The sequence below is a fragment of the Protopterus annectens genome, chromosome 2.part0 (assembly GCF_019279795.1).
Source record: "Protopterus annectens isolate FY-2018-M chromosome 2.part0, PAN1.0, whole genome shotgun sequence".
Taxonomy (NCBI): domain Eukaryota; kingdom Metazoa; phylum Chordata; order Ceratodontiformes; family Protopteridae; genus Protopterus; species Protopterus annectens.
The window spans coordinates 694,351,339-694,369,225 of record NC_056728.1 but is presented as its reverse complement, the minus strand read 5'-3'; the positions used below and the strand labels follow the sequence as shown (position 1 = coordinate 694,369,225).

The 17,887-nt window shown below is 40.3% G+C and overlaps 1 protein-coding gene across 1 annotated transcript in view; it reads right to left on the bottom strand.

Moving 5' to 3' along the window:
* The window catches only part of SLC24A2 (solute carrier family 24 member 2), a 2,356,155-nt gene that overhangs the window by 675,775 nt on the left and 1,662,493 nt on the right, over window positions 1–17,887 (bottom strand). The window contains exon 7 of the mRNA XM_044061027.1: window positions 7,255–7,373. Coding sequence (XP_043916962.1) covers window positions 7,255–7,373 — 119 coding nt within the window. The remainder of the gene's footprint in view (window positions 1–7,254; window positions 7,374–17,887) is intronic.

Here is a 17,887-nt window from a genome sequence, read left to right as displayed (position 1 = left end):
AGTCGGGTCATTGGGATGAGACATCCATGACTATATGTTTCCTCAACAGCTAACTCCATCCATAAAAATGAACAGGACTTCTGCAATAGATGCCAAGGCCCTACCAATGTGGCACACCACAAGTCACCTTAAGCCAAACTGTTCTTATAAGTGTGGACAATGCAGTGAAGTGACCTGAACCACTTATTTAGCTAGCTGGCATCAATGGCTCACTCCTATACTGTTCATTCAACTCCAATAGTGCATATGCTGCTAACTAAACATGGGTTACCTGAGCCGTAGTCTGGGCTTTATTCTTCTGTGCCATAGAGCCAGGTAACAGGGCACCTGTTTTTGTGTAATAACATACCTGCACTACCAGGTCAAAGCATGACATGCTGGTTAGTGATATGACATCATGAAGGAATAGTGTGATTGTTCATTGAGAATGCACAGTACAGTTGTGTACACTTACCATAACTGTAGATGTTCGACTGTATTCACTGTTGCAGTCATTACATTCGGGTAATCCTGCTGGCAGGTTGCCCTCAATCGGCCTGAATTCCAAAGTCCTGGGTCCTGTGCCGGCTGCTGTCGCACCTTTCCTGACGTCAGGTTGTCAGGGGTATAAAAGATGCAGCCGATGCCATTTTCTTTAGTTTTTCTTGCCCCAGATGTCAGGTGCCCCCATAAGGGTAGCCAAAATTTATATACATATAAATACATGCACCAATATAAACTTTACTTTCATCTACAAGCAAATACACCACATAGGTTGCATAAATCAGAGAAGGAAAGATAGGTTCCATCAGAAGAAAGGGGGATGGCGGGTGGGTAACCTGGACTGCAACAGTGAATACACTTGAACATCTACATTTATGGTAAGTGTACACAACTGTACTATGTTCTTCGTGTTTCACTGTTGCAGTCATTACATTTGGGTAGAGTCCCAAAGCTATGAATGGGAGGCTGGAGCTAAACAGCATTAGGAGCAGCTATGAGGACCTGCAGAACTGCAGTGCTAAAGCCTGCCCTGGATTTAGAGTAGAGAGGCAGATGATAGTGCTTTGTAAAGGTGTGCACTGAACTCCAAGTAGCAGCCTCTAAAATGTCCTTGGTTGGTACTCCCCTGAAAAAGGCTGCTGAAGTGGCTGCAGCTCTGGTTGAATGTGGCCTAATGCCCTTAGGCACTGGCTTGCCATGGTGTAGGTAGCAGAAATGAATGCAGTGGCCTATCCACTTTGTAATAGTCTGCTTTGAGATAGCCTTTCCTTGTGATCCTGCAGCATATGCCACTAGTAATTCTTCTGTCTTTCTGAAAACTTTGGTTCTGTCCAAGTAGAATCTAAGCTGTTTGTGTACGTCCAAAGAATGCATAATTCTCTCCCCCTTGTTCTGTGGATTTGGATAAAAAGTTGGCAGATGAATAGTTTGGTTAAGAGCCACACTGGACACCACCTTAGGCATAAATGTTGGGTTTGTCCTCAGAGAGACTCTGTCTGGATAAAAAATGATGAAAGGTTCCACAGCCATGAGTGCCTGAAGCTCTGAAACTCATCTTGCAGAAGTTATTGCTAGGAGCAGAGCTGTTTTCCAAGATAAAAACTTTATATCAGCAGTAGCAGCTGGCTCAAAAGGAGGCAGGGTGAGTTTTTCCAAGACATAGTTGAGGTCCCATACAGGCATTGGTGATCTCCTTGGAGGTCTTAAATTTTTGGCTCCTCTGAGGTACTGTTTTAATAAGGGATGAGAAAAGATCGGTGGCTCTGTATTGTAATGAGCCGAAATGGCAGAGGCATGAATTTTAATAGATGAAAAAGATAGACCTTTGTCCAGCATCTCAGTTAAGTATTGCAAAATCTGAGGAATGTTTGGCACCACTGTATCAGTTCCTTGTGCCTGGTTCCAGGCACAGAATCTCTTCCATTTTCCAGCATAATTTTTTTCTTTAGTAGGCCTTCCTTGGCCCAAAAAATGATTTTATCACAGCTTTACGGAGGGGTGTGTTTTGTATGACTACATTATCCACCATGCTGCCAGGTTTAAAGTCCTGAGTTGGCTGTGCAGGATCTGATTGTTTTTCTGGGACAGTAGATGAGGTATTTGAGGTAAGGTCCAAGCTGGGCATTGAAACAAGTTCTTTAGGATTGGAAACCAGTACTGGCGGGGCCAGTCTGGGGCAATCAGTATCATTTTTGGCTTCTCCTGTCTGACCTTTAGGAGTAATTTGGGGAGGAGAGGCAGAGGGGGAAAGGCATATACTGATAGGTCTTTCCAGCTGAAAGATAGGGCGTCCACTTTCCATGCTCATTTGTGATAAGTCCTTGTGCAGAATCTATTTAGCTGGTAATTGTGAGGGGAAGCAAATAGATCTATGTCTGGGCATCCCCATTTCTTTGTTATCATGCTGAAGACTTGTGGATCCAGCTGCCACTCGTGGGGATCCATGAGGTTTCTGCTTAGTTTGTCTGCCAGAGTATTTTTCCTTCCTGGCAGAAATTGTGCCTCCAGATGTACTTGGTAAGTTAATGCTGTGTCCCACAAAGTCATGGCTAGTCTGCACAGGGAGTAAGAATGTGTGCCCCCCTGCTTGTTTATATACCACATGACTGTGGTGTTGTCCATCTTTATCAGTAGTTGTCCCAGATGAAGTAGGTCCTTGAAGGCTGTCAGGGCATTCTGAACAGCTAGCATCTCTTTTTGATTGATATGTAGATTCATTTGGGTTGAATGCATCTTCCTGCCATGTGGGCCCCCCAGGAATAATCTGATGCATCCGTTGTTAGTGTCTGCCTGGCTGGGGGTAATGTGAATGACTGTCCCTTGTTTTGGTGACAAGCCTTTGCCCACCATCGAAACTCCTGTTGTAGGCAGGGAATGAGAGTAATCATTGTTTCCAGGCTGTGGCAATGTTGAGTCCAAACACTTTTTAGGTACCACTGAAGTTTCCTCATATGCAGTCTTGCATATAGAATTAGTAGGATGCAGGATGCCATGAAGCCCAAAGCCTGCAGAAATTTTCTTGCAGATAACTGGGCCTTTGTTGCCAACATTTTGAAATAGGTAGTCAGTTGCCTTTGTTTGTCTGGCGTGAGATAAGCCATCTGGGCAGTTGTGTTTAAGCTTGCACCCAGGAATATTATCTCTTGAGAGGGTACTAGTTTTGATTTATTTTCGTTGACTGTGTACCCTAGTCATGTTAGAAGTCTTTTCACAAACGCCAGATGCTGTAGAAGAATGTCCTTGTTCTCTGCTTGAATTAGGCAGTCATCCAAGTAAGGATATATTTGTATTCCTCTTTGTCTGCAGAATGCAATTACTGGTGCCAGGCACTTTGTAAAGACCCTGGGCGCAGTAGATAAGCCAAAGGGCAGTGCAGAGAATTGGTAATACTTTGAGCCAGCCTTAAATCTGAGGTATCTTCTGCATAATTGTCTGATTGGGACATGCAGGTATGCCTCTTTTAGGTCTAGAGTCACCAGCCAAGTGTTCTTGCCCAGCATGGGCAGAAACTGCTGCAAAGTCATCATCTTGAATTTTGGTATATCCAGGAATGTGTTCAGAATAGACAGGTCCAGTATTGGCCTCCAGGTCTTGTCCTTTCTGGGTACCAGGAACGGTCTTGAGTAAAATCCTTGTCCCTGCTCTTGCTCTGGTACTTGTTGAATGGCCCCCATGTCCATGAGGGATGAGACTTGTTTTTGTGCCTCTGCCCATTGATTTTTTGGCAGATCTGGCCAGCCATTTGCCTTTGGCAGGGTATGGAAATGGAACTTGTACCCTTGTGACACGATATTTAGAACCCACTTGTCCTGGGTTATAATGTGCCAATTTTGAGAAAAAAGTGCTACTTTTCCCCCTAAGGGTGCTGCCAGGAGATAAGTGCATGGTGCAGGCATGGGGAAGTCATTGGGACTGTTTCCTGTATGGTTGTGATTTGTCTTCTCCAACTTTGGAGGTAGAGGCACCCTATTGCTTTGACTTGTAGGAATCTTGCACCTGGGATCTGCCTCTAGGGCATCTGGATCTGCCCCTTTGAGGTCTTTCTGACACAGGAATGGACCAATTCTTTGTAGGCCAGTGTCTACTAAACCTAGGTGGCTGTACTTGTAAAAAAATTTTGACAGTTTGCATAGAGTTAGCTTTGTCCTCCATTTTCTTTAACACATCCTCTGCCTTAACTCCAAACAAAGTATTATGCTGTAAAAGTGCATCTAATAATTTAACTTTGACATGATCAGGCAGATTTTGTTCCTTTAACCAAGCATGCTTCCTAATTACAGAACCCGTAACTGTGGCCCTGCAGGAGGCCTCCAAAGAATCAAAACTACATTGCAAAGTATGCTTTCCAACTTGTTCAGCTGCATGCAATAAATCCTGCACTTTCTTATTTTCTGCACATTCAGAGTTTAATAAAATTTTCTGTTTAAGCAATGCCATGACATGTTGCTGATATTTAAGCATATGAAATTGACAGTTTAAGGCCCTTATAGCCAAGGTAGCAGATGTGTAAACCTTTTTTCCCCATATATCCAGTGCCCTAGAATCTCTGTCAGAGGGGGTAGGGTTTTTTGCAGCAGAAGCCTTAACTCCTTTGGGACCCTGTGAAATAGTTTCTGGGTCTGCAACAGGGTTTTTGAAAAGGAATTTATGAGAGTCAGGGACCCTGTAATATCTGTCAGGCTTAACAGGAGCTGGAGGTAAGGAGTCAGGGGTGAGACTAGACTCTGAAAAACACATCATCCACAATATCTAACACAGGTGGAATGGCTAGTGGCCTGTGTTGAGGAAGTAAAAGGAAATCCCTAAGCCTCTTTTTAGATTCTGAAAAATCTTGGCTCTCCCAGTGGAAATGCTCCCTCATGGTATGCAAGGTTTCCCCAAAAGAATAGTCCTCTGGAGGAGAAGCTGAAGGAATTGATTCTTCAGCATCAGAATCCTCATAGGGGGGAAGAGAATATTCCTGATCAGAAGAGGAATCAGAAGAAATAGAAACCTGATCTGAAGATTCAGTCAGTCTCTTGCCTAGGCCTCTTATCAGGAGGGGGATGGGAGCCCCTGATCAAGGTAATTAAGTCTTCGGCCATTTTGAACATCTGTTTTTTGGGCATAGAGGCCTGTTCATGTGGCTCTTGAGTTTGTTTCTTTGCTTTAGAAGGTGCTTTAGTTTTGCCTTTGAAACTGAGGTTGGTTTAATGTAAAGATGTTTAGGTCTGAATACACCCTCAGAAGCCGGTGCCTGCTCAGCGGCTCCGGACCCATCTGAAGGAATAGTATCCAAGGCTCCAATACCTTGAGTTTCCAGCAGCATGGCCGACTCCACGTGGGAGTCAATAGCAGCCTGCGACTCTAAAGTAGCAGGCATCGGGGGCTGCGAAAGTGCCTCACTGAGAACCAGCAAACCAGCGACTGGCTTAGGAGAAGCTTCGTCGTCAGTTTTGGGCCTCGGTTGTCTATCTCTCCTTTTCTTTGCATTTTTTGTGAACTCCGGTAGTCGGATGGCTATCCGATGACATTTCTGGATAATTAAACCAGCGTCCAAAATAGTTTAAAGCAAAATCATACCGACGCTTAATAGTGCATTGGTTAAATCTAGCACAAAACCGACAACCAGCAATGTTGTGATCAGGGCCTAGGCAAGGAATACAGTAAGAATGAAAGTCCTTATGAGGTATTTGCTTTCCACAAGAAATACAATTATTAACTTTTTCTGACATCGGTCTGGAGCAAGAAAAAAGTTTCCCCAACGGGGTACTTAGCTTTATGGAAGACTTCGGATCTGAAATCCGAACACGAACATCTCAGGAGTCAGCCGACCGGCACTTGCGAACTGCTTCTGCTTTGGGCACCGCGCGGCAAGAAAGACTAAAGAAAATGGCGTGGCAGGACCCAGGACTTTGGAATTAAGTCCGACTGAGGACAACCTGCCAGCAGGATTACCCCAAATGTAATGACTGCAATAGTGAAACATGAAGAACATCCTGTAGTTTCTTCCTGCATTGTTACACTCACCTCCTTATAGTGGGATGAAGATAAAGAAGAAGTAGAATTTAAATGATGTCATTACATAATCTGATGATAATGCCTGTAGTTATTGGACAGAAGAGTAACAAGAGTGTGTTGAAGGGGGCAGGTGCCAGGGTGCAAGGTTGGGAAGACCAGTTTGGCTTGCTACAGCTGTGAAGAAGCTCTCAACAGAAGAGCTGAGGGGGCAGAGATCTTGCTTGTATTGAAAGCCTAAGGAAAAAACTTTTTGCACTCTTCCTGAGGGCTGAGGGACTGGAGCTCCATATTGTGTACTGGCAAAAGGATCAAAGTGATTCATCTACAGTTCTTGTTTAGGATCTAGTCTCAGCCACTGACATAGCACAACCCTTATCACCAAAACATGATATTGTCATCATCCATGATGTTCTTGTCATCACTCAATACAGCAGTAACATCCATGGAAAAAGAAAATATTTAACATCAAGCATGGGACCTTAAGGGTCAATGCAGTCTTTCCATGTCATTTCTGCACTGACCACATCAGAGACTAAGTACTGTTTTGTAATTGTAGGCTTTCTAGAGATACACTGTTCTCAGCTTTACTTAGCAAGAACAGCACTAATGACAAGGTGTGCAACAAACTGAGACACATTCATTAGGAGGGTGTGTGTGTGTGTGTGTGTGTGTGTGTGTGTGTGTGTGTGTGTGTGTGTGTGTGTGTGTGTGTGTGTGTGCGTGTGAGTGGTGTGTGTGTGTGTGTGTGTGTGTGTGTGTGTGTGTGTGTGTGTGTGTGTGTGTGTGTGTGTGTGTGTGTGTGTGTGTGTGTGTGTGTGTGTGTGTGTGTGTGTGTGTGTGTGTGTGTGTGTGTGTGTGTGTGTGTGTGTGTGTGCGCACGCGCACGCAAGCGTGTGTCTAGGTGAGTAGTGTATGACAAAATCAGGCTGAAGGTTTACTACACTTCAAGAAAAGTGCTAATAGTACTTATCAGATGATAAATATAAAAGACAAATATATTAGACTGCATTTTTACATGTGATATCTTGCAGAAAAGAGCTAAAATCTAACTGCACTTTACTCAGTAATGTTGATACTAGTTGTCACCCATGTTTTTTGAAACGTATCCAAATGCATGCATGATTTTTGTGCAGTAGTAGCATTCATTTGCTTTACTGAAAACAGCATTACCAATAAACTAAAAGCAATTTATCACAATAATTAAAGAAATAGAAATGTCCATGCTTATTATAAAACAGTTTGGCCTATTTAAATGTGCAAACTGGTAAAAACCTGTCCGTCTGCAGCTTCAGTGTTGTGGGCGACATTTCCATTTTGTAGAAGCCTGGGGGAATCCCTTGGTGGTGTTACTTCAACTTCTACAGTTGTACTGTTTGGAAGCTCAATTTTTTCTGAAAAATAAATAAATAAATAGTTGAAGAACAAAGATTAAAAAAATAACTAGAGCAATATGAGACAAAGAAAAAGTCACATTAAACAATTTTGTAGGTGTTGTGCGTGTGTCTAGTACTGCTGAGAAATTTTAGTTATTCTTTTGGATGGTTTTTAAATGCTATAGATGTAAAGTACACTGACTTAACTTTATAAATATGAATGCACGATACATACAGCATGTGATGATGTCAAGGATAGCTGCAATAAATAGTTCCATACGAACAGTATTCTTACTACTAACACTGGTATGTTGTATAAGTCTGAATGCTATGACAAGCAATGGATTTATACCTGGATCTTCTGCAGCTACTTAATGAATGATACTTCATAATATTGTGATGGTTGTTGTGAACTAAGATATTAATTGCTGATCCTGCGTTGCTACACTCAGTTATGTTTTCTCATCTAGTTATGACATTGTATCTTTACTGTTTGACTCTCTGTGGATGCCTCCTTAAAGATCTTTATTCTATCTGAAAAAGAACTCTTGAGCTCGGCACGCTTAAAGTCATCTGCATTTTTATCATCTAAACTCTTAAATCCATTTCTGTTCCAGACAGTAAAAGCTGATGTAAGCATCTATGTGCCCTTTACCTACTGCATTTATTAATGACATACTTTACAGAGAACCATCTTCATGTATTAAAATGCATAAAAGTAATAAACAAGCTGTCACAAATAAAAACTTTATGCAAAGAATATTGTCTAATGAGTAAATGTACTTTTTTGTGAAAATATTACTTTCCCCATTTAGGAATACAATTTCGCTGACAAAAGCTTTAATAAAACGGGTATGTCAAGTGAATTTGCCCAAATAAAACAGCAAAATAATGTGTGTAGTCATCTGCAGAAGGAGCACATTTATTTATAATGAAATGTCAAACAGATCCAGCTAAAGAAACAGAAATCATTCGAAAAAATGTGAGAAATAAAACAAAACAGAGGGCTATGACACATTTTGAAAACTTTACTGAAGCAAATTTTCATGCATCCTTGTGAGATAAGTCTGAATAAAATGTTTATTATTTAATAAGCTGGATCTAGTGCTGTAGTTGTAGTTTATTCATTTACAATGGTAGCTGATTGATTTGCTTTAGCAGACATAAGACATTAGTTGATTGCTTGAAGGTTGTGAACATTATTCTTGTATAAGCTGAATCAAGTTCTGCAGTCTCACAATAATGCATGTTATCAGTCACTTTCTGAGAACAGGGCACTGTGGATCAAGGTTGACTGAATTATATTACTCTGTGAATATATTCAGTGATATACAGAAAACAGTAAACATGAAGAAGATTCCTTCAAAATAAAAGTTTCTCAAAATTGAACGTGACCAGGAAATTAATTCAGAGAAGCAAAGCCAGATTCAGGCAGCAAACAGAGTTTAAATCTAAAGGACTAGCCACTCCCCACCCCAGTAGGATTTGCTGTATAATATAGGTATAATATAGGTAGAACCAAAGGGTAGCTACCACATCCCTTAAATTACTGTTGTTCCTTGCAAAGAGGTTAATAATTAATTGCATCTTTAGTGAATTACCATTTATTCAGATCAGAATATCTTTAAAAGGAAAAACATCTGGAGAAGATCAAATATATAATATATATATATATGTGTGTGTGTGTGTGTGTGTGTGTGTGTGTGTGTGTGTGTGTGTGTGTGTGTGTGTGTGTGTGTGTGTGTGCATGTATGTATATACACATAGATATTATATGTAATAGTACAGTGTGGTGGTCTCCACATGAAAAAGGTATTTTTTTTCATTTTTTGCGTATACTTAAATATTTTAACTACAGTTGACATTACTTAGAGTATCGTCTTCTTTCGGCTTTTCCTGGTTAGGGGTCGCCACAGCGGATCACCTGTCAGCTCATGATTGGCAGTGGAGTTTTACAGTGTCAAGTTGCCAGCTCGGTGCCCAACCTTTCACAGAAGGTACACACACCCATGCACTCACACCTAGGGCCAATTTAGAGTGTCCAATCCACCTACAGCATGTTTTTGGGATGTGGGAGGAAACCGAAGCACCCGGAGTAAACCCACACAACCACAGGGAGGGCATGCAGACTCCTCACAGAAGGCACTCCAGCCAAGGATCAAACCAGAGAACCTCTTGCTGTGAGGTGGCAACGCTAACCACTGCAGCACCATGGCCACCCCACCACCATGGCCACCCACGTACTGGATATTGTGAGTACCCCTTTAAGGGAATACCTGCTTTTTGTGGAATAGCCCTCAGGTGCCCACCTAACAGTATGGGAGGGTCTGCTATGTTCAAATTAGACATCACACACAGAAGTTCCAGAAGAGTATGGAGAAGTTCATGTACAAAAGAGTGGATAAGAAAGACTCCAAACTGCATTTAAAATTTCAAGCTACAAAGAAATTGATGTTGTTAAAACTACCAAATCTTTTATTTTCTTTTGAGATAAAATGATCATAATTTTACCTTACATTAATAAAGTTTTTTTACTACAAAATACAACTATCATCTGCATTGTTTTCCAGATTTCTGGAGAATGCAGGGATACCTTCAGTTTACAAGTTTTTCTGAAGCCCCGACCTGTCACTGGCTGTCAAGTAAAAAAGCACTTCTACAAAACAATGATAATTTTCTTCATCTTTTAATTTTTCCAAATTTCTTTGGTTTCTAATACAGTGACAGGAATAGTCCTGAGTCAGAGTATGATTAGATATCATGAAATTATTGCTGCATCTGTCTTTTTCATTTTCCAAGAGTGTTCTTCTTGGAATTTGCAATCTATCTAGAATTACTTCCTTCTGAAGTTCACATGATGCTATGTATCAATAGCATATTTAAATGTGCTTGCAAATTTTTCTTAATTAGCACTTTTGCTCCTCCTACTACTGTTGCTGGGACTATCTGCATGTCTTTATCCCATATTCTAGCATTTTATGAGTTTGTGTCTCTTACTACCAAAACACTATAATTGCTGGGTAAAACTATTTTAATGTGTGCTTTCTGTGGTGCAGAAAAAGACTAAATGTGATAGTAAGATACACTTCAATTCATAAATGATGGTGTACAACAACTTATTGTACAGTGGATAGTGATACACTGAAAGTCATGATACAGTATGTGGAATCTTGAAATGTCAAAATGTTGAAACTTTGCAATGTTGAACCAAAAATACATACTAACAGCATGTATATACATGTAATACATGTGTGCAGTGCACCAGTACATAGCCAGTTAACAAACAATATCCCTCCCCCATTAGTCAAACTTGGAAACAATGCTAACATGAGTCCTCCATGGGGTGCGAGTGCAAGTGCAGCTCTGCGTTTTGATTTCAGCATTTCAGCATTTTAACATTGGACAGTCAGCATTACAGATTTCAGTACATTGCTTTTCAGTAGGTTGACAGGGATTCATTGAATTCATCTGCTTCTCTTTGAGAAGTCCAAAGCCAGTTGGTATATTTGAGTTGCACTAAACAGCCAGTGCCAAATCAGAGTTAGTACATGAGGTCTGCTGCCCTAATTATCTGTTCAAGATGCTCAACGTGGAACAGCTTCTTCAGGTTATAGATGCCACTGCCAAGGGCATGGTGAACATAGCTAAGTGCACAGATTCAAAATTATGAAAATGTGAAATAGTGACTTCTTGCATGAGTGGAGGCTACTGCAGAAAGTCAAGTGGGTACAATTCCATGAGTGGACTTTTATTAGAAACAGAATAGTATAATCATAACTTCCCTTGCCTATGATATAAATAGGTCCTGCTGGAGAGACAGGTATGTATCCCAGAGACTACAACGTCTATGGAACAGGGTCTCCAAACATGTGAAGCAGAGTTCCTCCCTAATCCAATTCAAGTGCAACTTGAACAATTGGATGGGAAACCGGAAATTCATCCCTGGTTATTACCTATGTCTCTAATGAACACAGGTAATCTGTAAATGGTTCATCTCCCAGGCCCATGCTTACACTTAACAAGGGTATGAGAACTTATCAAAGATTTGGGATGCATCGCTAAGCTTAAAAAGACCCTTGTCGCCATTAGCCTGGTAAACAACTATGAACCTCCGAACCTATGAACTTACACAGATGAAGCACATTATTGCCCTGTGACTAGATCCTGGTGATGATTGCAATAAAGAGACTATGATTGAAAAGCAAGCAATTGATAGAGTCATACAAAGGATTCCTAATATTACTGATATTTGGTGAGTCTGACAGAAACACAAAACATACTGAGCACTGTCACACTTATTAATAAAGTAATGTGCAATGTGTTTTAAATTTTTTTACAAACGTGCATTACCTAAAACAGCTAACAAGTCCATGTCTATACTGAAAAAGGCATTCATAAATATTACGTGCTATAATGAGAGCTGAAGGGATACTTAGCAAAGTTCTGTATTAATGACACCATGAATGAATGAAGTCTGAAGCAAATGGTAAAACTGCTGACAGAAGTGTAAATGAAATACAATCTCTGGATGTAACAGAACTGCTACCAGATTAGTCTCACTAATCAGCTAATTAAATATCCAGTATTTGTGGATGGAAGGGAATTCCAAGGACTATATGACTGTGGTAGTGTGATACCCATCATTAAGGGCTAAAAAATTGTAGGCAAAATATATATTCACCCAATGCTGGAGAGGGTACATGCACTCATGGGGAAAAAAGAGATAACCCATTACCCAGGAGAAACTGAACAAGAAGTTGGGAAGGGAATTTAGCCAGTGGCTGCAACACCACATCTTAGCCATGGCCTGATAATTGGAATGATTTCTCCAATTATAAACACCTATGGAGGCAGAGAGAAAGTGAAAGCATAGTTACCATACCAAGTCCTCAGGTTAAGGAAAAAGGGTGTCAGCCACTAAAAACTGGACTTTCCCCTCTATATTTCCCTGTGAAAAAAGGGTGGCAGCCACTAAAAACTGGACTTTCCCCTCTATACTTACCTGTGACAAAACAACAGCTGGGTCCATTAATAAACCTGAAGATGCGAACAGTTTGGGAATAATGTTACAAAAAAAGGAATAACAATACAAGTGAATACGGTAAACTCTCAGTTAACCAGAACTCAAGCAACCAGTACTATCTGGGAATGCCTTACCCCATTCCCTGTCTTGAGATTCCCAGCTGCCTTGGCATTTCTGACCCCATTACAGTGTTGCACTGTCATATCATATGCCTGCAACCCTAGGCTCCACCATAGTAACTTGGGATTTTGCTAGCTGGCTTGCTGTAGCCATAGGCTTCAGTTAAAACTACAGAATTTTATGTTAAATTGTAAAGATCCACAAAGAAAGCAGGTTACAAAAGCTACAAACATTATTTGCTATTTCAAACAACAAAGGTATTTGTATTGTAAAAATCGCCATTAATAAATTTGTTTTTATTATCAAGATTCTAACCGTCAGTTGCATTACTCTACAAAATGAATATCTATAGCTACAGCAATCTATCTATATATAAGCATATGTGTACTGAGAATGTACCACTGTTCCAATTATTGTCATAATGTGATTTATTTAAGTGTCTTCATTGTAATTTGCATTGCTATTTATATGGAAAATTAAAAAGTATATATTACTTGTCACTACTATGTAAAACTAGAATCAGATAGGGGTACCCTCAGTCACTAAAACACTCAGAACACTCCAAAGACCAAGGATTCAAACAACTCCAGTAGATGTACAGCCACAAATAATCCCAAACGAATAAAAGGCAGGCACTTCTGGTATTTAACACCACTAGTTTATTATGTACATTTTCGTCAAAACACTTCAACAGAAATTAATACCAGAACTAAAATCACACCCCTATTTATATCTACAATCAAACTGAATAAATGGTAAACAAAAAGCCATTAACAACTTAAGGAACATTTAATGAGGCAGAACACAACTATTAGACTCCATGCACACACAGCACTGAAGTAAACCTTCATGTGTTCTCATTTAAAAATATGTATAAAACTGTAATCTAAAATTTATAATTTTATTAAAATTGTAAAACAAATTTTTTTTTTGTAAAACTAATTTCTGACAAATTTCTGACAAAGACAAAAACACCCATCTCTTATTTCAACTTAATAAACTGAAGTTTAAGCAAACAATTTCATCTTGAGCCCTTCTTTCATTTTTTAATAAGAATGCAATGTGATCTTTGAAACAGATCTTACGTAAGAAGTTGTAACAACGGCCCTTTTTAGTAATTCATATGTCAATATCTAAATAAGTCCTTAGTGTATAACTAGTTTTCCTTTTCTGCAGTATATATACATATATAAATGTATATATATGTATATACATATATATATATATATATATATATATATATATATATATATATATATATATATATATATATATATACAGGCAATGAAACCTAGTGTGATGAAAGGCGATACTGCCAGCCCAGCTAGCTTGAATTTTGTAAATAATTATATGTCATTTGTGAATATCAACATCATTTATTCAGAAGTGTGACAAAAGAAGATACTGCCAGCACAGCTGTCTGGAATTCTGTAAATGGTTATGTGTCATTTGTGAATATCAACATGCTTCATGTAAGATGCTTGTATTACAAATGTATTAGAGCTGTATGTCATGTATAAATCAAATTAAGTTTGTACAGAGACGTGTGTTGAAAAGATATTTTATAAAGTACTGAGCTTAAAGATGTATCCACAATGTGCCCTGCTGGAAGAGAACAGACATGTACATACACTATTGTAACTGTTTAAATGTATATATTTAAACAGTGGAAACTGGAACACAGGAGGTTAACCTCAGTCTAGTAAATTTCAGAAAAATAGCTAAAATTAAATAACTTTATGGCAGCAAGAAGACACAATGTCTGTGCTGAGAAGCTTTCTGTATTGTCTTGAAAGTGTTTTATTGTTTTATGACTTCCATTCACTGCCAAATATCTCAGGTCTATGTATTTTCATAGTTAGATGCTAAATACTGCTAGATCCAGCAGTGGGGGCTTCACCTGGGATAGAGTCAGATTACAAAAAATTATGTCTTTCTGCAAGCTATCCCAGCAGTAATATTTGAGATAGTAATTTAAGAAGTCTCTGAATGAGACATAGCATTCTGTATTCTGTGTTTCACCTGACAACAACTAGAGAAGATTGATTCACCACATATGCCTTGCTTTGATGAAGTAAGTTTCTAGGAAACAGTAACTCTCTTAGATATAGTCAGAAATATAGCAAAGATTCATTTAAATGTTTTTTCTTCCTTTATTTGAGACTGTCCTGCAATGTTGTTTAAATATTTCCTGTGATTTAGAACTCTGATGTCACTGTAAATATATTTTGTATTGTCTTGTTCTATTATTATTTATTATTAAATACATTTAAACCTGTCATTGTGGCTGATCTATGTAGAGATATTTAAGTTCTGAGAGTACTTGCATATTTATTTGTTGATACTGTGTGCCACTCCTAATAGCCTTGCTCTTGGTCAAATTACAATTTGTATTAAGAGTAACATTACATCGTAAGATTGGACACCTTTTGTTAAGGGTCTAAAAGTAGCTGATAAGGGGTTCTGCTGGGGGTGATAACTACCTTATAGTCTGGGCAGAAGGGGGCATAGCTAGTAAACCTGTGCCAGCCTTTCCCAGGTGTGTGTAAAACAGATCTCCAAGATTGTTTGCGTCAGCTACTTGGGCAGGGACACAAAACACTGGTTGGAAAGAGAGAGTGTTGGAGGACTTGGCTTGGAACCCTGGCCAAGGACTCAACTCTGTAGCTGTGCCAGTGGAGATTCTTATTGGGGATTTGGACAGAGGGAGAAACCAGCCCCAGACTGACTGTGGTTTCTGTGTGCTCTTAAGGGAAATTGCACTTGATACAGAGAGCTGCATCTGGAAATACTGTATGTGTACTTGTCATCCTCTCAGTGTATGCCCCCCCCATTGCAAGTGGTGAAGATTGAGGCTCCTTGATCACAGGTCCAGTGATGGGGCATCATATTTATTGGTTAGCAGTGGTGTGGTCATAGCAAGACGTTGTCCCATTCGATTCTCAGCTAGAGTGTCTTTTGTGTGGAGGCATACGTGAATGGGGCATGCATTCGTTGAAGGTTGTGCATCAGGGCTGGTAACCCGGTACGTAAAAATCCACTACCAAACATTAGCGGACCGGAGTTCCGCTGTGGCGACCCCTAACCGGGAAAAGCCGAAAGACACAAACAAACAAGTGTTGAGATCACCACATCACATATTAAGATTCAGTGGTGTGCATATTGAACTCTTGTAGCATGTAAACAGTGGTTACAAAAAATGGTGTTTGTACTCTCAAGCAGACACACAGTGAACATTCAGAGTTTCATATCACAATACTATTTTTTTGTTAGCTAAGTAAGTCAGGGAGAGCAGGCAAGGATGTCAACAGAGGAGTATGGCAAGCTGACAAGAAGCCAGTTGGCTGAGATATGCCAAGCCAAAGGACTCATGCATGCCAACCTGACTAAAGCAGATATGACTGCAGCCTTAGTCACAGCTGCATCACAGTCCAGCAACCAGGGGACAACCAGTCTGGCCTTGGGGATGTACAACTCTCAGAAAATAGACAGTTCAACATTTCCACACAGGAGTTAAACTAGATGCCAAACATTTGGAAATAGAATCAGCAGAGAGACTGAGATGTCTGAAGGCTGAAGAAAATGAAAGGCAGAGACAACATGAACAGGAATGCTGACTATTCAACAGGATATGGAGGTAATGAGGAAGGGAATAACTGAACCCCAGAATTAACAAATTTTGGTAAATTTCTTCCACAATTTGCAGAGGCTGATCATGTTGATAGATTTATTCATATGTTTGAAAGGGTATTTAAACAGTATAATATTGACTAAGGTATACGGGTATGGTTCCTGACCTCCTTACGCCATGGTAAAGCTGTTATTGCTGTTTCTAAATTGTCTGATAATGATTGCTTAAATTACAATACTGTTAAAATTGTTTATTAGAGTTTTTGAAGTTAACACCTGAAGCGTATAGAAAAACCTTTCATGAGCATAGGCGGAAGGCAGATAAAAGTGTGCGTGAATATATTGCTAAACTAAGCACTTATTTTCATAGGTGGGTGAATGAGTGTCAGGTCACCACTTCTGAAGGGCTGGGAGACCTTTCGGTGAGGGAACAAGCCCTTAGCAATTTGCCTGGGGACATGAGAATCTGGTTGGCAGATAGGGAATGCAGGACCACAGATGAGTTGGGGAAAAAGGGAAACCTATACCTAGCAAGCATAGTATCACTGCACAGGAAAGAGATACCCAGTGCTGCACATGGGTCTAAGGGAACCGAAGGTGGGCAGCCTAAACTGCACCAACAGTCTGCCAGTAAAGAGGGAAGCCACTAGTTCATGTACACAGCCAGGATCGAGGGTTAAATGTTTTAAATTAAACCATGGAGGCAATGTGGAGAACAAAAAGTTGGGACAGCCAGAACGTGGGAATAACAGAATGCCGGCAGTAAGTTTTCTGCAGACAATAAGCGTACCAAACTACCATAAGTGGTTATATCCTATCTATATAGATGGGAAACAAGCCAATGCTAAGAGAGACATAGCATCTGGCCTAACCATTGTGAAGCCTGCAATAGTTAGAGAGGAACACTACATGCTTGGGCAGTCTACTCCATTTTGAGTTTTGGGAGGGACTACATTTCAAATACCTTTGGCTGGGTTCACCTTCATTTGGAGGGTGGAAAAGGAAGCAAGCAAGTAGGTATGTATGAGGATATTCCTGCAGATGTCCTGATAGGGAATGATTTTGGTAATGCAGTACCTTGTGTGCATGCAGTTACATGCACTAAGGCTTGAAAACAAGCATGTGGGTCTGGTAGCTTGGGGAGGACCCAGACAGACTGCATACTTAACGCCAGGACTGGTGATGTGGTTACTTCAGTGAGGGAGCTACCCTGTAGCAGTGAGTCTGAAGGTGAGCCACAGCTGCTTGTGGGTACTGATTTTTCCTTGGACAGAGTGACTGCAAGGGAAGAGGTGAGTAGTAGTAGTACCTAGGCTGACAGTCAGGCACTGCTGTCAGAGGATACCAGACCTTCTGTGGAAGGGAAGCTGGGATGGGTCACAAAGAGAAAGTTGAGATGGGCTCAGCTCTCAGACCCTACATTACAAGGCCTAAGGGAGGTAGCCACAGAGACTCCTGATTCTCAAGGAAAAGAGGAATCTGTATACTGGGACAAAGGGTTAATGTATAGAGAATCAACCCCTGAGGGAGGGAGGGATAGAGGGTGAGAGAATACAGCAGCTGGTAGGGCCCAGAGGCTACCATCTGGCACTTCTAGCCATAGCCCATGATATTTCCTTTGCAGGTCATATGGGCATAAAGCATACAAAGAGACATGTTATGCAGAACTTTTATTGGCCTGTGATTTCCAGAGATGTAACAGGGTACAGCAGGACCTGTGAGCAGTGCCAAAAGGAGGTAAGGCAGGAAATAAGGTCAA